General features: G+C 40.1%; 1 protein-coding gene across 1 annotated transcript; it reads right to left on the reverse strand.

Moving 5' to 3' along the window:
• Nucleotides 1-11,203: 11,203 nt before the first annotated feature.
• Nucleotides 11,204-23,795, reverse strand: GNG4 (G protein subunit gamma 4). The gene is made up of 3 exons (XM_032184594.1): nucleotides 23,613-23,795; nucleotides 18,098-18,203; nucleotides 11,204-11,961 (listed from the first exon to the last, which is right to left on the reverse strand). The coding sequence occupies exons 2-3, from the start codon at nucleotides 18,191-18,193 to the stop codon at nucleotides 11,833-11,835; spliced, it is 225 nt and encodes a 74-aa protein (XP_032040485.1). The 5' UTR covers nucleotides 18,194-18,203; nucleotides 23,613-23,795; the 3' UTR covers nucleotides 11,204-11,832.
• Nucleotides 23,796-24,593: the final 798 nt, after the last annotated feature.

Below are 24,593 nucleotides of genomic sequence, written 5' to 3' on the forward strand. Positions count from 1 at the left end.
CTGTCACCGGCCCCCGCGGCCATCCCAGGGGGACAGCCCGGCTTCTGGGCGGGAGAGAGTTTGGAGGTGGCCACTGGTGGCAGCTGGGTCCCGCCATGAGCAGCCTCGAGGTCCTGCGGGACGGTCAGGGCTCTGGAAAGGTCCTCTGGTTGTGCTTGGAACGTGAGGGGCTCGGCAGAGGCTTAAAGCCCTTCACGGTTTTCGTCCTTGAACTCAGCACAGCCCAGAGAAACTAGGGAAGCAGCCTTCCCGGGTGTTTCTTGTTTGTGCGACACCGTTACCTGCAGCGCGTCCCTCTCAAGAAGTGATGGTGCAGTAACAAACTAGCTTTCCAGAACAATCCTTTAATAATCCAATAAAGGCAGGAGAGTGCTCCACTTTGGCAAAGAACTGCATCGACATTACAGCACTCAAGCACAGCTGTGCTTCTGAGTGGAATATTTTATTCCAGCAAGGAGTATGATAGTTGGCTAAAGTCTCCTGAGAGGTTTTGGACAATCAAAGCGTCGTTACTGCGACAGGCCAATGGCCAAGAAGTGATAGTAACATTCATATTCCTGAGAAAGTGTGTTGGGAGATGGTCACAGCCCAAGCTCAGTCTTGCCTCATACCTTCAACCACTGCTTTCTGCAGTTGGGTAGCTGGGCTGAACAGCCAGGAGGGTACCTGTCTGCAGAACATCACTGGTTAAATAGCTTTCAATAATATGAGATGAAGGAGAACACGAGTTTATTGGCGCTTTAAGAAATTATTTGTCTCTCTGGCCCTTTTGAACACAAATAGCAAAGACAAATGTTTCCTTGGCCTTGTGCAGGGTGAATCTACCTGCAAAAGTGATGTGGATAAATAAGCTTCTCAGAAGTCAAAGCATAAACTAGACGTTATGGTATAGGAGCTGAAAGGCTTAAATTAATGCTTGCTGATGGTATTCTATCAGAAACACATAATCTGCTAATAGAACTGTATGAAGTATAATTAAAAGAAAGGATTGAGTTTTTAGGAAAAGAAGACTAATTCTGTTTTTGAAAATCCTCAAGCTGTGGAAGTGATTGGAAAATGCTTAAAGTCCTTTTGCACAGCTTAATTAAAATTCATTCTTCAACTGGAGTGAGATATTGGAAGGAAAATCAATGACTTTAACCTACGTACATTGGGTTTAAACTGAAAAAAAAAAGTGTTGGAAATACATCAGCTTTATTTTGTTTGCATACATAAGCATATTTAATATGCAATTGAGTGTATATTTGTCAGGAAATAATACTACAAGGAGAAGTATATTACACAAATATGCCATTTGATATTAATCACTATTTACACTTCACTTGCCTTTCAGCAGGGTCAGCTGCAGAAATAAAAACTGTTGTAACTGCTAATATTCCTATACCTTTGCCTGTTTTCCTTTTACTTAATACATCAGGTTCCCTCACATCAGTTCACTCTGGACCAGGTGAAGTGATGTGGAGCTAATTTATATACCTGTCCAGGAGTGATACTTACCTGCAGACAAAATAGAAGACTCAATTCCTTAGTACCTTGCTTTAGATACAAAAACATACCAACAATATGTCATTTACAATGTGTCATGAAAATATACCATTTTCATTCTGTGCCTCGTGGTCAGATTTACCCTTCTAATGTTACAGACTCAGGTTGTCCCTCTGGCACACAAGGCATAACGTGTTGGGCACAAGAGCTGGAGAGTGGGCAGACATTTGCTTCGTGAATCCTGGAGCCAAAGTTATGTACCAGAGTTAGCCAGTCTGTAGCATTCAGTTTTTTAATCTTTGTGGTCCCAATTATTCCCCTGGGCGGGCAATAATTCTCATAACCTAAGCAGATTCACCATGTGTATTGAGGAATTATCAGTCTTTTTCTTTCCTTCCGTAGGATCTCTAAAATAAACATATTTTGTTTATTTTCCTAGATGGAAGAGATATCTCCCTGCCTCCCCTTCCACTTTCTGATCAGGATGAAGTACAGATGCAGGCAAGTCCTTAGACTCCTCTGCTTGTGTTATTACTGCAGTCAGTATCTTTGGGGTCTCCTGAGGACAGACAAAGGAACTCCTGTGACAACCAAGCTCTGGAAAGCAGGCTGTCTTTCTGAAGGGCCTGCCAGCTCATATAATTAGCAGCAGCAAAGAAAAGTCAACAGTATGTGACCAGGCAACTCTAAGTACTGTGATGGACAGGTATGAAGAGCGACATGATTAGAAAGCTTTGTACAGCACACAGTGTGCAACTGATGTGGAATCAGGCCTGTGCTTATTTGTACACTGGATGGAAGCAAGAATCTAACAGAGTTTTGCCCAGGGCTATTTTCCTTAATAGTCTCCTAAGGGAGACTTACTAGACACTTAAAAAAAAAAAATCCAGATATGTTTATGACTACTGATTCTACTCTCTGTGCTCCTTTATTAAGAGCTTCAAAGAACTCAAAAGGTTAAAAAATGTCAGGATTTCCTTTACAGAAACCATATTGACCAGCCTCTTTCCATATTGGTGGTGAAATGCTTCAGGGCCTGGTGGTAATAGAACTAAATCTTGCAATCCCTTCATGCCAGTTGATAATAAAATAGCCTGTAGTTAGGATCTGTAAGAATCACCAGAAGTAGAGCAGTGTGGAGTGTCATGAGTTGCATTGTTTTTTGTTTTGTTGTTTTTTAATAAAGGCTGCCCAGGGATTCCCAACTGAAGAATCAACTTTCTTGAAGCTATTCCACACTGTAGCTCTTTGGGTTGAAGGTTGAGGTGACAATGACCTGTTTCACACTGAAGTGTTTGGTAAGTTTCAGCTAAAATAATTTAATAATTTCTAAAAAATTGAGGATGTTACCTAAGAACATTTAAAAAAAAAAAAAAAAGTACTTGTTTCCTATGAAATTATTTGTCTATTATTTTGCTAGCCCCCCTTTTTAGTGGTTAGCATCCTCATGTCCATTTATAGCAATCCCTTTAAGCTTTGCTGATTTATATCAGCAAAATAGTGTTGTAACTTGCTCTTCTTTCTTGATGTTTTCTATGCAGATGTTCTAACCATTTTGGTACATGGATCTGATTTGTGGCAGGAGCCACAGTTTAGACTGACTTCTGTTAGGTCCAAGAATATTCTGTACGGTCTTCCTTTCACTGGCATTGCGAGAACCTGGCGACCAAAACAGCTCTCACATTATATTCAGAGATATTCCAGCTATCCTCATCTCACTTTACTTTATGGAAAGGTGCAGCTTTATATTTAATTTCCTCTCACTAAGTGGTCTCATGAGCATCCTAGTGGATGACCAAGTAACCATGCCTTATTATAGAGAGGGATAAATTAAAATATCCTTTATCCTTGTCATCTTTTGGAAAGAAGAGGCTGGTCAGTTTGATTTTGTTTATTGGGCCCAGCCTAACCTGCACAACAATTCATAACTACCATACAAAATTGTCTCACAGGATATCATAGTTATCCAAACTTATCAATACAGCAATGATAATTTTCACATTCTTAGTTGACTCCTAGTTGTGATCATGACAATCAAAAATAGAAATGGACTCAAAACTGATATATGATAGCAGTTAAATATTGACAGGCACACCTCAGAGAGCAAAGGGGAATGTCTTACAGAAATTTGGAACAGCCTGAAATATCCAATAATCAGGCAACAGCCAGCTGGTGGGGTCAGTTACTTCATGTGTAGCTAACAAGCAGCTATTTTTAACAAGTGGTACAAAGGCTTGAGTATACAGATATAAAAGAGAGTAAGGTTTCAGGAAGTCCTGTTGAAACTTATGACAGCAAATACACTTTTAAATCACATGGCTGGTAGGGAGATAAGCTGTTTGGAGCATTAAAAGGCAGATAGGCCACGTACTATTAATCATTTTATTATCCATCATTGGATTGATAATATGCAGGCTGTATTTCAATAAGAATCAAATCAAATCAAATAATAAAATAATAAAATAAAAAATAAAAATAAAAATAAAATTAAAATAAAATAAAATAAAATAAAATAAAATAAAATAAAATAAAATAAATAAATAATTACATGATTGGGTGCTTTTTTCATCTTGTGATTCTTACAGTGCTATAGAATAGATATAATCTGCTGGAAAATGCACAAGATGGCTGATTGATTTGTTGCAGAAGATGCAAGGTGAATGAGGTGGGACCATGAAAGAAATAGTGTTACAAGGCTATAGTATCTTCATTGATGCTCAGGAGAATTAGATTTCATCATTGCCTCTGTGTCATGGGATAAAAATCACAAAACTAAACATTGAACATTCACTCAATTTCTGGGCACTCAGGTTGCAAAAGTCACTCCAGTTTGTAGAGTTGAGGATTCAAGCTGAGGCTTGAACAAATGGGAATATTGTTTTATATGCTGAAAGAGCTAAATACTCTGAAGAGGCAGGTACTTAAAATTTCACCCCTCCTGTTGAGGCCCTTGCCACGGCTTCCCGCTGTAAGATAGGAATAGTTCCACCCTCTCATTCCTCCAGGACACTGTGGAGACACTTTGAGAAGCAATCAGTCATGAGCACCACAGAGAAGCTCATCAAGGACTAGTTCTACACTGAAAGCAGAATTTGTGAGTAAATCAAGCCTGGGGCTACACAATGAATAAAGACACCAAAATAGCATTGAATAACTGCTCATTAACTGAGCATTGCCTATACTGTGCCTTGTGGGAATTCCTGCAATGAAAATGTGTAATAGTAGTGCATACAAATGAGAGAGGCAAATGGAAGATGCATAAGCAAATTTAACTCTGACATTTCTTAAATGAGTGCATAACTTAGCTACCTTAATGATCTTTTAATGTATTTTTCTGTTTATTCAGATCTGTTTAAATATCCATAAATGTGTTTGCATCTTGTTGCAAGTATTTTTTTTTTAGCTGGTATGGGCAGAACTGTGAAGAAATATAATCATTTGAACAGCCTTTGAATTATTGTTAAATTGATATTTCATAGTTGATCTGTCTAGCTATTTTCCAGAACCTGAAGCAAACATACCAAAACAAAACATACGTGTTTTGTTGGACTCAATGATCCTTATGGGTCCCTTCCAACTCAGGATATTCTATGATTCTATGTGCAGTCTGACAAAGAAGAAAATGCCTCAAAGAGACTATTATCTATGGTAATCCTTATATTCTCAGAATTTTCATTTATGATTTTTTTTTCATAAGAATCTTACCATCTGAAGGTTTTTTTTTTTTTTTCTCTTGATCTTCTATGGATATGACTAACATATTCATACATCAGTACTTCAGATACATATATTGGAAATCTATGCGTTGTGTTCTGATGAATATGATAAAAGATCGTGGTGTGCTCTCCAGGGAAACCTCTCAGATAAGAACCAGTTCAAGAACCATGGAAGTGAGCAGTCTGTGCAACAAGAATGTTAAGAACAATTTTACAGCCAAAAGTCAAGTGAGCCACACTTGCCAGAGAGATGCTGTTATGCTGTAAAGATCATTAAAGTCAATCCAATCTGAAAGGATTTTAAAAAGTCACAATGGTTCTTTTCTATAAATATAAATTTAACAAAAAGTTTGGGTCATTCTTTTCTTTCACTGAAAAAAAAGAAACAACAATAGTGCATCTCTTTAAAGCACGCTGTACAAAGAATAAAGGGCTGCCATACACAGCCTAAAGTTCAAAGACACAACAGGGTATGGTACAGAGAGAGGATATGTAATGAATAGATTTTTACACCATACCTAGTACATTTTCAGTGAAATGGCCTAAGTTCTATTCCGTCTGTATACTTTGTGGGATAAGAGAAAGTATTTGGCCTAGACTTCAGTAACTTGGAAAAAAAACACACAACACCTTTAAATAAATAAATAAACATAAACAAAGCAACAGCAATAACCAAAGCAGTACTCAGGAGCAAAGATTACACGTGAATGAATAACAGAGCAAGCAGTCACAGTTCTGCAAAGAAGAAGGAAAGCAGGATAGATTATTAGTAGCTCACAGTACTGGGGGCCCACTTCAGTCCTAGAGCCAGGACTGACTGCAGTTTGCAGCCATGTCACTTACTAAAGGGAGAAAAGTGACAAAGATACAAGTGGTGGCACAACTGGCCACACTCCGGAAGAGACACCCGGGTAACGGTTCAAACTGGAAAAAGAAATACAGGAAGGGAGTACACAGTAAATCCAACTGGTACACCCAAAGATAGCCACAAGTTTTTAATTGTTTATTTTATGACCTATTTAACCTATGACCTATTTAAGGTTTATATGACGTCCATCTTTTCCTAAACTGAGAAGTTTGGAACTGAACCGTGAGGTTGAACCACGTCTCAGAAGTAACATGGGACCAGGTGACACCTTACCGAATGCAGACCACAAAAGCTAAAGAGCTTGCTTTCTGTTTCTGACAGTACATGTATTAAAATACACTTTTAAGGTCATTCAAGCTGAGGCTTGGTATTTGTTTCTGTTTCAGTCGACTTTTATCACTTTATCAGTAGGTGGCAGTAATAGACGATCCTGTGCAATTTCTGCTTCACAAAAGGAGTCTGGGAAAGCAAATAGCCTATTTTAGGGCAAAGCTGCTCCTTTTGTTTGTTCACAAGTGTGAGTGGTGAAAATGCACTTGACAAACTTATAAGCACATCTTCCTTTAACAGACATAAACTTTCTTCTCATACCAGTTCTGGTATTTTTGGATGTGCTTAATATAATCATACTACAAAGTTGAATTAAATTAGATGCAAATATACAATATTTATTTTAAATATAATCCTCTCTAAAGATTAAATGTGCAGATGCCTTTAACGTTTCATATAACATTTATATACTCAATGTAATGACTTAAACTAATTATTAATACTTTTCAATACAAGAAACCTTTATTTCTCAGGAACAAGCCCTTCACCCAAGTTTTCTCTAGTCTTTGTGAAGAAGCAAATCCACATTCTGATGTGACCCCAAAGGTGAGAGATAACCACAGCATTTTCCAGGATAATATGTATACAGATTTTTATCTCTATACAACAAAGAGATAGGAAAAACTATATGCTGTCCTCCCAAAGTGCATCTTTTCTTACTCCTTTGACACAAGAAATTCAACTGGATAAAGAATTGCTGCATTAATGTTCCAGCCTTTTATATGCACCTTTACAAACCACTGTTCTTAAAGTGTTCTTTCCTTCTGCTAGGGTTAATCATATTGTAAGTCACTGCAACAAAATGCCATTTTACCATTAGTCCCTGGCACATTCTTTGTCATGATGCCCATCTGTACCAGTTAACCAGTTGGTAATACCTCCTGCATTTACCTTGGTGTCACTGACAGCAAAGTTTGTACTTATTTTAATCTGTGTTGTGACCTAGAATAGCTTAACTTAAATTTACCTTCATTTGTTCTTCTCCTTCCTTAATATTTTTGTAGAGCCTGGCTTAGAAATCCTACCTGTTAGCAGTAGCAAAGCAGCCTGCTACTAATTTAGTACATGGTATAGGGAGCAAAGAAGAGGAATTTGATATATAATACAGAAGGAAGTAATTTCAGTATTGAAATTATGACATTCTAAATTCAATATAAACCAAGAAGGTTAAGCTAAGGAATGCAAAACAGCCAGCCCTACAGATGGTGTTGATACATTATAATTTACCATTAATCCTCCCTTGGGAAGTCCCATTTCATCAGAGCAGCAAACACACAGATAAAATGAAGAAAGGCTTGCTAACAAAATGCCAAAAAGTTCTTGAATCTGACTTCTGTTCCAACTTTCTCATTCCACGAGATGACGGCCACAACTCTCACCGTTAACAGTGAGCATGTATTATTTTCTGGGCCTGAACTACAAAATGACAAATCTAATGGCATATGAAATAAAACTCAGAGAGATATGAGCACAAAACTAGGCGAGTAACAGGCCTGGTCTTGTTCTCATTCAAGTTGCTGGAAATCAAATCAGAGAGTCTGATGAAAATAAAAACTCATTGCTTCTGCCTATAAAAAACCTTACTGTTGGACAAAGCCATATTTTAGAGGCTTTTTTAAAAAAAAAAAAAAAAAAAAAAAAGTGTTGTACTTCATGAAATAATATGAATTTATTTTTAGAAAAGTGTTCAAGAACTTTCAGATATTTCTGTGTAGAGTTTGAGGTAAAATGTCTGAGCATGAAACTCAAATATCAATAGCAGATTTTGTAAACCATCTCAAATGTCAAAGCAGCAAAAATATAATAATGACAAAGATATTTCATGGTTTGGAAGGGTTGGAAGAAAAGACATTCTTTAAAATGTTGATTTGTGGATCAAGCTGACATAAAAAAAATTATGCCCTTTTCTTCACAGAGTCAATATTTTGATGGTGTTCTAAAATGAAGACATATATTCCTGTGTGATCCAAAGATGGTAACGTTACTTTGAACTGCTAATCTTCCAAGTCCTTTTTTTTCTTTTCTTTTTTTTCATTCAAATTAGCAGTTTGCCAACAGAATATATTAATACGAGGAACTAGTAAATAAAGCATAATGCCACTGGAGAAAGCTGTCCTGTTTTCCAACACAGTGTTATGCTTATACAGTTTAACTTCTTCAGGTATGTTACAGACATCTGTTGTAATAAATATGCAATTTACAGTTCTCCATGTTTTTTCCCTTTTTAACATCAGAAGCATGAAAACATCTTAATAAATAATTTTTTTTTTTTTAATTTAAACTAAGTTATGAGCTGATGAAAGACACCACAAACATAGGATGCCAGCTATTAAAAGTATAAAAGGTTCAATATGTTCACAACTACTTCAAGAAAAGTTTTGGAGAAAAACCTGAAGTCCAAACCCATCACAGTCACCTCTTCTAACACTGGGTTTTTGGAAATACAGCTCTTAAAATGGGTGATGCTCAAAGCTAGTGTGAAATGTTTCAATCTCAAGACCTCAGATGCTAATTGGAAACAGAAAGCACGCTATTTGCAGCACTGTAATAAGCTGTGGCAATTTTATTATTTTCGATGGGAATGTTAATGATGAGCCACAAATGCAAGTTCTTACAAAGCCTCTGAGAATAACGCTGTGTGCCCTATATTCCCCTCCCTTGCTGCTCCAGTTAAAACCATACATGCGGAAGGACAAATGAAAATGTTGCCATGGTGATCAGCGCAGCTACCAAATCATTTACCGTGTAGGAAGGATTCCCTAAAGAACCTTATTAAGCATTTTGTTACTCCATTTTAACAAATGTTTTCAGAAAGCCATTTTTATTTCACTGTCAAGGAAATAGCTACTCAGTCAGCTAATGCCTGTTTCCCTACCCTCCAAGACAAAGCCAAGCACGCCGTGTGTCGGGAAATATTCTTGTTACAAGTTAGGAATAGGAATCTTAAACTGGGAAGTTTGAAATGGGAATCGGGATACAACCTAAATAAAACAAGACGTAGTCATGACATTTGAATGTTTGTTTTCAGAATAGGCATTGAAGCAGCTCTGTGCCTATTACACTACTGAAAGCTTCAGTTGGCAAATTAAAAGACAAACCTTTACATGAAAGAAATCATGACTCTATTAGTTACAAGGAATATATTCTTTTACAATAATATTACTCTAATGTGATAAATGTTATTTTTACAATAATATTACATTATATACATTAACATGTCAGTTTTGTGTTAGACAGCTGGTAAATGAGCTAGCCCCAGTCCAAATCCATCTGTCCTGCGTGACCAGAGGGGGAGCAGAATGCAGGCGGTCAGGTCATGCTATCCGAGTTGGTTGGCAAAGAAAACTAAACGTGTCCAATGCAGCCGTCTTGTATTTCTGCTGCACAGAACAGTACAATGAACACTGACAGAAACAGTTAAAAACACATTCAAAGGTAAGAATATGCACTTTGAGCTAATTGCAAAAAGCTTCATTTAACAAGCTGCCATTTTTGGCATCTAAATTCGACATTGAAGTATCCCAAGACCCTCAATTCCTCAGCTAGTCTTTGCCTTGCAGATTCTTAAGGCACTCAAGGCATCCAAGTTTCTGCACACGAGGTGTGCTACGTTACGGATGGCTGTTCAGAGCCTCAGATCATTCAGAGTAATGGAATTTTCTGACAAAATTCTCCTCCCTCTTAACTTTTGAGGCTGACTTCACACATCTGTTTTCACAGAGTGAAATTTCCATCGTATTGACATACCATACATATAAAGTAGAGAACTGAGGGACCTCTCCTAATATATCAGACCAGAGAGAAGCTTTCAATTCATTCTTGAAGAACATTAAATAAATAAATAAGTAAATAATGTAACAGTTGTTTCCATCAGATGCCTTGATTGATATTAATTGTACTTAATAAATACTGATCATTCATACTCCATATCTCATTCTTTTCCTGTAGCTACACACCTGTGGTTTTACCCTGCTGGGCTGCTGAACTCCACCACAACCACTCTCTCAGTCCCCCCCCGCCCCTTAAAGATAAAAAGGGAGAAAATATGATCAAGTGGCTCAAGAATTGAGATAATGACAGGGAGATCACTCACGAATTATCACCATGAGCAAAACAGACTCAAGGTAGGGAGATTATTACCGATCACTTCTGCTCCAGCACCTGGAGCACCTCCTGCCTTCCTTCTTCACTGACCTTGGTGTCTGCAGAGCTATTTCTCACTCCTCTCTCCCAGCTGCTGTTGCACAGCATCTTTTTTTCCCTTTCTTAAACCTGCTCTCCCAGAGGCCCAACCAACATCGCTCCTGGCTTGGCTCCAGCCAGCGGCAGGTCCCTTTTGGAGCTGGCTCTGCTCTGACACGGGGCAGCTGCTGGGCTCTGCTCACAGAAGCCATCCCTGCTGACCCCTGCTACCAAACCCTTGACACATAAACCCAATGCGTCACTTTAGACAAAGCCAGAAGAAAAAACCTCCCCGAACCCTCCAAATTATTTGCTGATAAATTCTCTCATGGCAAGTCTGTGGCTGCAGAACAAACAGACTTGGTGGCTGTTGATGGCACTGTCTTTGACGCATATTCTAGAGCAACCTTCTGTTACCATTGCTCTGCATCCCCATAAAGTCTCGCTCTCATGAGTGAAGGCATGTAGAGTGCTGCTTAGAAACTGTAATCCCCCCTTCCTGGACTGATCAGGGCAGAACTTACACCCTTCACTAAGCCTCTCAGGAAGCTGATATATCACAGTTCAATTTCCTTGCAAAAATAATTTAAATCGCTATCATTCAAAATAAGGTGCAAGCAGCCACGTTTTTCCAGTTTTATTGATGCAGAACTCGTAAGTAACTGTATATTTTCACTTTGCTTGTGCTGACAGTGCTGCTAAGGTTGTTTTTGTAGTCAAGTTTATTACAGTCTTCACAAAACATATTTATAAACATCACTTACTGTATAAGAGTGATCATTCCAAACACTGTAAATCACCAGCATTTTTTCCTAAACAATGCTACTTGCGGAAAGGTCACACTACTCTTTTTGGATACAAATTTGTAAAGGCAAATGAATTAACTCACCTTCCAAAGAAAATAAGAATGTTAAAAATAGCTTCGGAGTCGGTATGACTCATTTAGGTCTCAGAAAAATCTATGACTGGCAAAGATATCTACAATATGATACTGTACTCAATACTTTCATTAAGACCCAAATAATCTTCATGAAAACTGAAATTAAACTTGTGCATTGGTCTGAAAAATAAGGATTACTTTGATATTTTTTTTAGGATTCTTTTACTTATTTATACCAGAAAATGCACTACCTTCTAAAAATCTTGTAACTCTGGGCTAAGTATTGATATCTGAGGAAAATATGCTAAAACCAATAGCATGCACCACCAATACCAAATTTTAACATAAGATATTTTTAATTGGAAACTGACTCAAAGGATAGTACAAAAGAGTTTCTTCTCCCTGAAGGGATTTTCAGATGCAGGTACTGGAATAATAAGGGGATCTTCTCCAATATGAGCATCACAGTATGCCAATAAATCTGCTGCAGCCTTGGATACCTAGTAGAAGAGAATAAAGAACAATTACAGCATTTAAATCTGAACCAACTGGCATCACATAAATATTCTTCATATAACATACAATAATGGAAACTCATAAAATAGTAAACCGGTTTATTCTTCTTTACATTACAAGTAACCACAGCTCTGCATTTGTGCTGCTAAGATGTATGCCTTGTAATCCTCACACACATTTTACCTAACACAGCGACAAGGGATGGTATTGATTTATATGACTCATATTCTGCTGTTCCTCTCCATCAGAAGCAAGGTCAGGAGCGTATACTCAATGAAACATCTAGCTACTAATAGTTCATAAGCAATATCAATTCTCCTTGAAGCACATCTTTGTAGAGGCCTTCTGCCTCAGCTCTTATTCCCAGGCATTAAAGCAGCAAAGTTGGATGGTTCCCCACAGACTCTTTCTACCCTTTCCTCCTCTAGATGTGGAAAAAAAAAAGTTTTTTAGGCACGTGACCATGGAATTAAAAAAAAAAATCAGGAGCAAGACTTGCAAATCATTTCTCGTAGCTCCCATTTAAGCTGGTCACCTTTTTCAGTGAAGTCAAATATCTTTTATTTAGTAAGTTATTATAAGTAATGCTTTAGTCATCACATTTAAGCTTGACCTTTACATTAACACTTTTAGGCTTCTAAAATAAACAATTCTAAGGTCTCCAAATTCTGAATTCTGGCTTATGCTTACTGAAAAGTCCTATAGAAATGTAACAGCATGTTGATTTCAAGATATTTTGCAAGAAGTGGAAAATGAAAATATTTCCGCTCTAGATGTAATCTCGAAACCTTTGCAAATTTGTGCCTTAAAAATATTGATGATATTAGGCCACTGTGATTTATTGGTGGTTTGTTGTTTTTTTTTCAAGAACTTAAGATATAGACTTGAATTATTTTTGTTCAGTTGTTTTGTTAGCAAGATATTTACAACTATCTGTATCTCTTTGCTTTGTTTAATTATTGTGTTTCCAATATTGTAATGGAGCTGAAAAAAGGAGATAGTCTTTACAAAAACATCTTTTCTCTGAGCACCAGGAGAGATTCTCCTCAGCCAAATACTGATGTGAACAAGTTTGCACAACTACAGTAAAAAGGAAAAATAAATCTGATTTCTGGTATTCTTCTGACAGGTATGTCGCCACTGTTAGCTTTACCTTCCCCACACCCTGCCTGCTTTGGTAGAAGTCCAACCCGTAGTAGGCTTCAGATTAGACCTATGAAGTCAGTGGGTGTTAGATCATGATTCATGCAAATTTAAATTAGCTTCCCAAAGGAAATAAGTGACTTTCTATCTTTAAAATCCACTAAAACATGCCTTTGTAGGATGCTTAAACCCAGTCGCCTCTTACAGTTGGCATCCCAGTAGACTACCTATCTCCTAGCTGAGGAAGCAGGGCTGTTTATGTTACTTAGAATTAGTTGGCTCATGAATTAGCCTGTGAGACAAAAGGGTGGGCAGAAACACTACAGATGAACAATAGATCGCTGGGCCAATACAAAGCTGAAGACTGAGAACAAAATGAATGAATCAGATGGCAAAGATATCGAGAAGGGCCACTGCTTCTGAAAAGAGAAGCAGGACAAGCAAAAGCAGTAGAGACAGACTTCAAATACAAAGTTTTAATTATTTTCAGACATTCTTCAATTAGCTACTTGCTAAGCAATGACAAAGGAATGAGATTAAGGGCATGTCTAGACTCAGAGATAGAATTATAATGGCCAAACTGAAAGCTTGGGAATGCTATCATATTCCCAATTTTCATTTAAATTTACTTGTGAATTCTTAAAAAGCAGATTCTCTGGAGAGAGGCACAATGTCATTTACTATGAAATTCGTATCAAGCCCCAAAAGATCAGAAGACAGTAAAGATACTTTTCTTTGCTAATGACCTACGCTGGCCTCAGGAAAATACAACCTAGCATAGAATGCATCCCCTGAAGGAGAGGTCAGCATGTTTCCCGTAACTGCAGGAGGAGTGTGTATTTTCAGGTAATGACGATCACCAGAATATTCATAATTACTTAACATAAGCATTTTCACTTTTCTATTGTCTTTTAAGCTCAGCTGCATCTCTCAAATTAAAGTAGTTCTATGCTTTAATTGATTTCTTTGGTCCTCAACTCTCTTTTACTCAGAGCAAGTTAAATTCAGAGCCACAGTTGCCCACAAAAAAAATCAATGACATTTATAGTGTTACGTCATCATCAACTTTACTGCCACAAAACCTTATGGAGACCTACTCTAATTCTCTGGGTCCCTGAGAATGGGTTTATTAAAGATGCTCAGCACATTCATTTTCAATTATTAAGGTACTGATAATTTTTTTTTTTTGTATTTTATTCATGAAACCAACAATCATTCTAAGCAGGTTGATCCTACACGAATGGAGAACCAATGCTGGACTTCAGCAGACTGACCTTCCCATAACTATCATGCTTGTTTCATGTACAGATATGCAGCATCAGCCCAGGAACATACTTTTTGTTCAGTGAAAGAGAAACGCAATTCCAGCCGTCAGTCTCAGGAGGGGTAAGCCCAGCAATTTCATTTTTTCTCTACGTATCACCGTGCTTTGACATCATACGGCAATGAAAAAGATTTTCACTAGCAAAAATGCAACATTTTTATATGTAACTTACACTCTACTGAGCAGGTAGGAATGCAAAACATTTTGAAGCAGAGCAAGCACCTTCTTCAACATCAGGGTGTTTAATTCACAAATTAGTTTGCTTTCAAACTATAATACAATTTAGTGGAAAGCAAACCTGAACAACAAACAAGAAACTGAGGAACACAATCACATTTCAGTGCATTGTCACAAACTCAACCTCCCAGCCTGGACTAGGCCACGCATTTTCGTCCTTTAAAAAAGGAGCTGGAGAGGAGAAATCCTCCCATTGGGATTCCAGTGATTGTGAAACTGAATTATGGCATTTCTTCACTTCGTCTGGCATAGCTCATGCTCATGCAGTGAAAAAATGTCCACTTACTGTGGAGAGTTAAGTTAGAAGATCACATTGCAGCAGCAATGAAAACACTGCCAATGTTGCTCCCAGCCACAGGAACCAAATTCGGAACTGTGGGCAAAAAGATGCCAAATATAACATTGCCTCCAGTGTGTTTCCTGCTCAGTGTTATTATTCAGAACAGTGGCAGAAGACCTCTGCATTACGCACTGCATTAAAGCTGCAGCAGAGACAGACAGCTTTTTTAGCATAGGTCAGCACGCACAGGTTGCCTAATGGCCAATGCTGTGGTTGGTTACCATAGGAAATGATATGCTCCTCGCCCTATTTCTATCACGGAGGGAGTTAAGTGAAGGCCAGTCCCTCACAGCTTCTATTCACCTTTAGGCTTACTTGGAGCTGAATGATGCTGGGCAGTTCCAGAACAGCTTTTACCAAGGCTTAAAGTAAAAGCATCTGATTTGAATATCCAGAGGAAACTAACGCACATTTATCATTTCAGCTCACCTACGCGATACAGCTTGGTCTGCAGACTCAAAGCAATTTATACCTACTGCAGAAGTGGCTGAAAAAAATCAGACTCCAGTTTGATTGATGAGTTCTAACAGGAAGTTAGCATTTCATTTTTAAAAATATTTTAAAATGTGTAGATAGAGGGGGTAGAGTATATCTGTATCCTGTATTACACCGATCTCCCATTTTATACAATTATTTTTATTCTGTGCAATGACAAATACATCGGGTTGTCAAACTACTGAAAGGAAGGAAGAAAAAGAACAACACACGCTCAGCCCTGATGCTTTGAAGAATTAGTCTCAGGAGGACAGTGGAATTTTACCATTACATTTCAGAACAACAGAGGTGATAAAAACAGCCGAAGTTAGAACATAATCCCGTTAGCTGCGCTAATAATTACAAGCTTCAATGACAGGGCAAAATGCTGCAATTACGATGTCTGTCTTGTCACGGATTGTGACTAATTACCATCTTTGCTATGACACCCACTCTGCTTATCCTTTACATCTAAAACAAAGATTCACACCCGTTTATTGCCAACCCCACCACTTATCTCCCAACACCATTCAGAAACAGTTGGGGATATTTTCTACCTTCTTAAAGAAAAAAGAAAATGGAATAATAGCTGATACACCACCATGCTTAGTGTCAGAGCACTCCTCCTCGCTTTCCTGCTTGTGAAGGGAAGATTAAGCAGTGCTTTATTCTTGGGACAACTGTGATAAAGCACCAGTATTATCTTTGCTTTCTCAACTTCACTGCTAGTATCTTTGGTAGACACATTATTCTACCAGTCATGAGGCCATTTTTCATCTGATTTCATTTCACGTTTTCTAGCTTGGAATCCGCACCTCCTGCTTTCTACTTACTTCATTATAATTCCAGCCATTCCTTCTGCAGGGAAGGAAGACAGCTTCAATTTACGATCCTTTGGGGGCTTCTCGTTCTCAAGGTTTGCAAAAACCCACCATGGTAATACTCCTTCCAGCCACCAATCTGGACATGCATAACTTTGTCTTCTCCTTTTAAGTTGTCCTGTTTCTCTCACACCTCAGCAGTGTGAAAAAAAGGTTGTGGAACCTCAAAACATTGCATTGCTTGCTGCTCTGAATGGCTGTAGGATTTTTAAATCAGTTGAAAAAAATCGAGAACACAGTGGGGAATGTGCAACTAGAAATGGACTTCTAATTACAACATTTTAGTTGAGCAGACCCAACTGTAGCTGGTTACAGAAACTACAAAGTGCCTCTGTAGTAGAAAGGTGGAACTTCTAATTTCCCTGGTCAATAATGCAGGTACCTGGAAAATTTCCTTTTTCATGTTAACAATGTGGTCTTGTCTACCACGGGAATAACCACTTCGTTACAGCAACTTGCAAAACAGTGTCTAATGAAGTTATTTGGAAAGAACTGATCTTTTGTTAAATGTCTAACTCGTTTAAGCAGTTGCAAAACAGCTGGGGAAAAAAAAAGGAAATTAGTTCCTTTCTCTACCTTTACAGTTATGATCTGAGAACTCAGATCTCCTGATAAAACCATTTGAAGTCTCTTGGCAAAATTCACCTATAGTGAAGCACACACTTGACTATTTCAAAGATTAGAGGGCAAAGCAGATCTTGAGGAAATAAGAAAACCAACCAAGCTCTTTTCACAGTCCCTCATACACTCGTTCAAAGACATTCTAGAAATCAAGACCAAACGTCTGCAAATCATACTTAGTTTGTGTTAGTGTCCCATATACATTAATTGTACATTATGTTAGTTGTACATTATGTTAACATGTATTCTGGACTAATGAAACACATTAGATTTTTCTTTGGTGCTTTTTGCAGTCCCAAACTGAAATGTAAAACAATTGCACTTTTAAGTTATCTGGTTTTTAGGTCTACTATATATGCTAATAACTGTGTTCTTGTTAATTAAACTAACTGCAAAAATAGCCTATGTCGTTCTTACACATGTAATTAAGAACACCATTATACATCTAACAAATGAAGCTATCTGCAGAACCGAGCTAATGGTTCAGTGTGTGAAAGTTATAATTTGATTACATAAAAGCAAGTTTAAGACAATCTACTGAGTATCAACAATTTCAAATTACAATAACGTGGCCCACATTTTTTTAAACCTCTTCTTGGCCACTCATTCACACCCTTTCCTTGTTGTCAGTTCTGTTGTTCATGCAGCTGCAATGTGGCTTAAATCAGGTGGCCAACTCGTCTGAAAACTAACCTGGAGGGCTGCACTGAAAAGGCAGAGCCATACGTAAGGAAACAAATACCCATCCCTAGGAGCATACTTCTATTATGTAATGGACTTGCCAGGATACTCTACGAGACAGAAACCACAGCTATGCAAATTCAGTGGTCTAGCAAGCCACTGCTAAAAACTGAAACAAAATGCAGCAACTGAGATTTATATTTTCATATAAGCAAGACTGACTACTCATGTCAATTGCACTAATATTTCTGAGTTATAAATACTGTCATTTTAATTTACGAGTTTATGAGCTGATACTGCCTTATAACTCAACACAGAATTTTGATTTCAGCTGATACAGTCTTTTTGGATTATTAAAGGTAGGCTGTACCACAAAGCAGTGAGTGCATTCAAAATATTGACAAAAAGTCAAAGTTTACCTTCATTCTGTCCATGTATGCTTCCATTTTCAATTGCTCCACAGCTTTCCTGGCTTGAGATATGTTGGTTGTACTGTTCGACATTAATTCCTTCATTTTGTTTTCCCTGGAGGAGACAAAGTTGAGACAATTTAAAAGTACAGCCAGCAAATACACCAATTAGTGATAAGACAGTTACTGAAATCTAACCAGTGCCCCCACATCACCACACTGACACTGCCAGGCTGTTAGGTTATAAATACAGATCAGATACCATTTCTATCTGTTTTCTTGTTCAGTAGCACCTGATTGCATCACAGATTTGCATCGTTGACTGCAGCTATTCATCCTGGATTCTGCAAACAACATGAAAATGCAGATTACACTGCCAGTGTTTCGGTGCAGAACTTGTCACCCTGGTTCAGAAGCTCAGGACACTGTTCCCAAACAGACCCTGCAGTCACCATGCAGTTTGGCTCCATACCCCAATTACACCTACTCACATGAGAACAAGTCCAGAAATGTGCACGATGAGACTGAATGCCACATGGATCTCACCAAGCATCAGAAACAGAGATATTTAAGGTAGGAAAATAAATCAATATTATGACTATAGAAGTACTTTAGCAATGAAGAAGCTGAGATTGAGAAGAAATGATGCCTCAGTTTCCAAATTTTTCTTGCAGATCTCCAACGAAGTAAAAAGACAACTAAAACCATGTACAGCATGGTATGTTACACCAAAATGAATGCACTGTTTTTGAAGAGATCTGCAACTCTTGGGAAACTAACCTGCCGAACTCCAGGTTAAGCAAAGGAGTTGTGCAGAATGACTTTGGTACTTTTTCCCTTGCTTTTTAGCGTTTCCTTTGGCAACATGCAGATTCAGAGACAACATCCCAAGTCCTGCTGGCACGGGAATTTAATAATTCAGAGTTACTCACTGAGGAGTACTTAGGTATCAAGGTTATCGAGTGTTAAAAAAAAAAAAAACAATAAACAAAAGCAAAGAGATTGCTTTTTTAATTGTCAGTCTGGTAGTTTACAAATCTGAGAAAATACTACCATGTTTCTAAACTGAAATGAGCGTGAGGAAAAAGCGCACTGAAGAAGGCACTGCTGGGAGCAAAGTGCAGAAGTGCACTACAGAAAGCACTGCTGGGTGCAGCTGTAGCTGCAGCCCATGAGGCCAAGGCAGATGTCCCACGCCTGCTTCAAGGAGCCACAGCAAGCAGTAAGCAGTGAGATCCACTGGGATTTCAGTTAAGGATTTGGTAGCTGTGCGCACCAATTTTAAGATCTGGCAGTGGTTTAATCCAAAAGATTTGGGAACCGCTGAGTTAAGACCTATTGAGAAAACCTTGGGCAGAGTGAGGCTGTGATCAGGGAATGGGTGATGTAGAAGGAGCAGAAGAGGAGCGAGTCTCAGTGCTGAAGCCCCTGCAGCTCATGGCTAAGCAGTTCAAGCCATTTCCTCTGCCCTCAGGTGTCCTGAAGCAGCGGCGATTCAGGAGAAGTCTCCTTGGTCCACGGATACTGAGACATAAGAAAAAAATTACTGCCTGACGTACACATCACGGCATGAGCTGGTCAAAGGGACACCTAATTAGGGTACGTCAGTGTTTCAGTGGTTTTCTTGCACTGATACTCCCTAAGGAGCCAGTCTTTCGAAACGACTGCTTCCAGCTTATTTTTGGACAAGCAGTGAACATCTATAACTACACAAATTTCCCTTCCTGAAACTCAATAGCTTACCTAATCCAATAACCAGGGGATGAGATATAAACAAGAAATTAAGTATGACACAGCAAATACTCTTGTAAACAAAAATGACACACACGATGTCCTCAGCGTTTTTGCGTCAGTAGAACACAATCCAGAGCACATAGGGAACGGAGGAAGAACTTTTCAACTGGTTTGATCTCAGAAGACACTCACATTCGGAGACAAGGCAATGATAGCTGTTACTTCTCCTTTCTGAAATTGTTAGTCTATGCTGTAAATGTGGAATTCATGGTACATATGGGTGGAAAAATACAAATATGATGGTTCACCATCTCTGGTTCACCATGCTCAGCACTAATTTGTAGGAACATGACAACCTTTTTCAGTACGTGTACAAGCTTGGGCAGTAGAAATGCTACCCTAAATTATATTGTGAGTCAAAATAAAACGGGAGCTTTAATACACGCAAATACAAAGAACACGTTTTCTCTATGTGTGTGTTCAGCGAAACACACAGTTCTCCCTGAAATGCACTCTAACTAAAATTGTGTTAGACCGCAGGAGCTTTTTTTCCCCCTCTTTGCCTTTGTTTCCAGTCTGCTAACTCATTTCCTCACGGGGTACAGGATTAACTACACGTGGAAGAGCTGCCTTTGCATAAAATGCAATGCCCAGTACAAAACCCACAACCAACCAGCCAGCCTCCAAACAATTTTTGGATGTGTTTTGCCTTGCAGTGGAGGAGCAGAGAGGCTCCTAGGCAGTCACAAGAGCGGGAGGTGCAGAATTACAGCTCATCTCTTGTCTTTTTCTTTGATCCCCCCCCAGCTTTTAAGCTATAAAGACAAGAGTAAACACATTCATCTTTGTTTACAAAATGATGCCCCTCCAAGTATAAATCATTTAAATTTTGTTATCATCCCCATGGCTAGACTAGTAATGACCACAGAGATGAAAAATCAAAGCTAAGTGAAGTACAGAGCCATGTCTTCATGTGCACAGCAAAGTCCAGAGGCAAATTAGAAATTTGATTTTGAATAATACAGTTCAATTAAAGTGCACTGAGTAACTGAAACTCCACGAACAGTCTCGAGGATTCCAGATCTCCCTGGCTTTTCTGGTAGTTCACTCAAACCATAGAACTTACACACATTAGAACCAGAAAATTTGAGCGTTTCTAGTAATTCCAGCTGGTTTTTAAGCACCTGCTGGGTGAGGGATTCAGTGATGACCATGAAGGAATTCTGAACAGTCTGTTAGGCACAAAAATGTTTAAAATAATTCAAACCCTTTTTTCCCAAACAAGGCCACAAACACCAAAATACATCCGTGCCTGTATTCCGATACAACAAAGCTGGGGGGCGAAATATGTAGCTACTTTGGTAAATTATTTCATGGTATTAGAAAATGATCAGATTAAGTAGTTTTATAAAAAAAAAAAATCTAAAAAAGAAAACAATCTGGCCACAGGTGTTTCATCCACTGGAGAAAATTTTCATTTATCCCTCGTTTATTTATACCCTAAGGCACAAACATTTGTTCTGTTCCAAAGCCTGCTCCTACCCTGACCCTTACACACACCTCAGTATTTAACTACCGTAGTTCTGGGAGTGCTTAGCACCCATTTAAGTATCCAAGCTCTTTTTTTTCATGTCATTTCTGGTTCTAGAACTTCATGAGGCAGATTTATCCCGTTTCACATTTCACTTACTAGGCTAAATACACCTCTGACTTCCCTCATGATGCACAAATAGAGTACGCACTGGTGTATTGGTCACGACCCTATCAGATATTAAATGGTGTTGACAATCTGAATTGTTCCCACTCCCAAACCTGACTGTGATGAGCTGGCTGTCTTAGTGGCTAAAGCTTTGGCTGAGACGTGCTTCTGCACTCCTTAGGACCTATGATATGCTTTAGTAACCATGGGCTCAATATTCTTTAATGAAATAACGCTGTTACTTAGAAATAAAGCTCTGGAGAGAAAAGAAATTTTAATAACGATACAATCGTATACCCTTTGTCTGGAGGCTCACTCCCTGGAATCTGAGGAACCTTCTTTGCCAGATGAAGAGCTGTGGGATGTCTGTCCCAGTGCTCCAGCTGAGCCCACAGCTGCTGAACAGCCCCGGCCCTGCTCCAAGCACTGAGGTGTTCTCCGGGACGGCACAGCCAGGTTTGTGACCTGCACGGCAGCAGCCTACACAGTGCCCAAAAGGAATAGCTTCTCCCCATCATTTCAATCACCTACAAAGCCTCGAACCAGAAATTACTCAGCTGGGTTCACGATGTTCACCCCTGCTTGTTTTTCCAGCAGCCCCCTATTAGGTTAGATCGATGCATAGGCACAGGGGCTCTGATAATCACCCTAGTTACAGTAACCCTGCTGTGATCAGACTACGTGCAGTCTACCTGTTACTGGTGCATGCCAGCGGTCCTAGATCACACCGGAGCTCATTTATGCAGCATATTAAAAATATGCAGTGCATCGAGCTCACCGGCCTGGTCTCAGTGACTCCTTTCTTTACGGGGAGCACTCATCCCGTTAACGAACGACAGCGGCAGCCCCTGCACGGCCCTTTTTGGCCAAGCAGTTTCTGTAGTATGGCACACTGTGTTGGCCAGCCGTTTCCAAACTTACTGCTCCTGAAAGCTGCGTGGTGACAGCCCCCCGTCCCATCCAGCTGAGGGGGCTTTGTCTGTTTGCTTGACCTTTTTACCTGAGATGAACCCCATGCTTTTTTTGCTGGATACAGTTAAGTGATTTGTGCCAAAGATTTTAATCTCCGGGGCTCATAAAAACGCTTGTGAAGAGCAACTTTTCTTTGTTTGTTTTCGGAACAGATTGTACCCGACAGCGCTTCAAAGGCCAAGTTATCTCTTGATAACCCAGGAAGTTACATATTTGCAGGAACAATTTGACCTTGCATAGGTAAGAGGTGCAACATACATTTACCAAACATTACTAATGCCCATTAGTGAAATGCAGGGTCTGAAATACTGTGGAACATGTAAGCAAAACATAGTTTCAAGCTCTTCAGTGTGAATTTCTATGAGGAATGGGATGAGAAGGGATGGGATGAAAAGCTGTGAGGCACATTTTCCCCCTTACACTTCCGAGTAGGGTCGTAAACCACCACACCAAAAGGGTGCACTGTAGAACAAACTCTAAAAAGCCCCACACCCAACTGTTGCGTTCCCCTTTCTCTCAACAACCTTTCAACAAGGTTGCCAACTGCTCTGGTGTGGTCTGCAGCTTCTGGGATTCCCCCCTCTGAAGAGCACCTCCCGCACCAGCCCCTGGGCCACGCAGCACGGCAGAAACATTAACCCAAATCACGCAGTCAGTCCCAATGGCATTTGAGGGAATAGTCCCTGAACCAAATACGACAGTGAATCAAATTCTAAAATGCAGAAAGATCCCCAGACGTACCTAGCCACCTGCAAACACACCAGGAATATGAACGGCACCGTCTTCAGCCTTGCTTGATGCCAAACTGACAGGAAGGAGTTTCAGGGGTAACTCCATCCCTCAGCAGCACCAGCAGAAACCATCAGCCTAGAGGCAGGACCGCTCGCCACGGTCAGACTCGTCGCTCCACACACACCCCAACTTCACGGGGAGCTGCCGACCGCCTAACTGCGGAACAGCCAAACTTCAGCAGCTCGGTTTACACCTAACACAGCGCCGAGCCCCCATCCCACCGCCAAGCTCCACCGATTCCCGTCGCCGTGCCCGTGTTGTATAAGCCAGCGTCCCCTTGGGCTGCCCCCTCCGCCCCGCTCCCAGCCCCGGCCCCAGCGGCAGAACCTGGCTTGTGCCGCCCGGCGCTCCCCGCGCTGCTCCCGGCGGCGACGAGCCGAGCTGGGTGCCGGCAGGCGAAGCCCCGGGCCGCCGGGCGGGCAGTGCGGCGGAGGCTCGGCCCGATCCCGCTCGGTCCCGCCCGATCCCGCTCGGTCCCGCCCGGTGCCGGGCTCCCGGGGCTGCCCAGGCTCCTCCCGCCCGGCGGCACATGGCGGGGCGGCGCCCTGAGGCGCTGAGGGGCGGCAGCGGGCGGGAAGGCGGCCGTGAGGGGGGGCAGCGCCAGGGCGGCTCAGATAGCGAGATGGTACAGAAACGGAGCCCACACGGCGCATTTACTGGGGGATTCGGACATATCTAGAAGTTAAGGGGGGAAACAGCTGCTTTAAAGCACAGTTTTGTGCCTGGTGCCTGCTAGCCTGCACAACTAGCCTCTAATGACGGTAGTGCAGACATTGTGCAACCGCGTTGGAGATTTAGGATCTTTGAGTTTTTCTTCGAAGGTGGCTTGCAAGCTGGAAATAGGGAGCCAGCTCATGCTTTTGTTTGACTTTCTACCAGGTAGCTCAACGAAGTGGAAGATTGTAATCAGAGCAGTCACATACTTAATCCCCTTTCAGGAGCGACCCACCTGAATTGTGAAACACAGCACAGCCTGTTACAGAAACCCAGATGACAAACCAGTGGCTTTCTGACCTCACCCAGAGCAGCAAGCAGCTCTGCATCTTACTAGCACAGAGGTCATTTGTCAGCAGTTTTAACTGAATATCGTGTCAAAGAAAATGCTGTCAGTACCTCTGCAAGCTCAACTAATGCAGAGTAATATTCTCAAGGCGAGCAGCAGCTTTAAGACATTATTTGTCTTATATTATCATGGTAGAGTAGCAGCATATGTCTTGTGACTTTTTTCCATATGTGAGGAAAAAATCCAATACAGCTTTAAGCAAAAAGCATGGAGAAAGTCAGTCCTATTTGGACTCCTTCCACACA

This window comes from Aythya fuligula, chromosome 3 (assembly GCF_009819795.1).
Source record: "Aythya fuligula isolate bAytFul2 chromosome 3, bAytFul2.pri, whole genome shotgun sequence".
Taxonomy (NCBI): domain Eukaryota; kingdom Metazoa; phylum Chordata; class Aves; order Anseriformes; family Anatidae; genus Aythya; species Aythya fuligula.

Excerpts from the sequence above, each read along its gene's own strand:
- GNG4 (XM_032184594.1), bottom strand. The coding sequence starts at position 18,193 with ATGAAGGAATTAATGTCGAACAGTACAACCAACATATCTCAAGCCAGG. Across the intron at positions 11,962-18,097 it reads CATACATGGACAGAATGAAG|GTATCCAAGGCTGCAGCAGA; the intron begins GTAAACTTTGAC and ends CTCTTCTACTAG.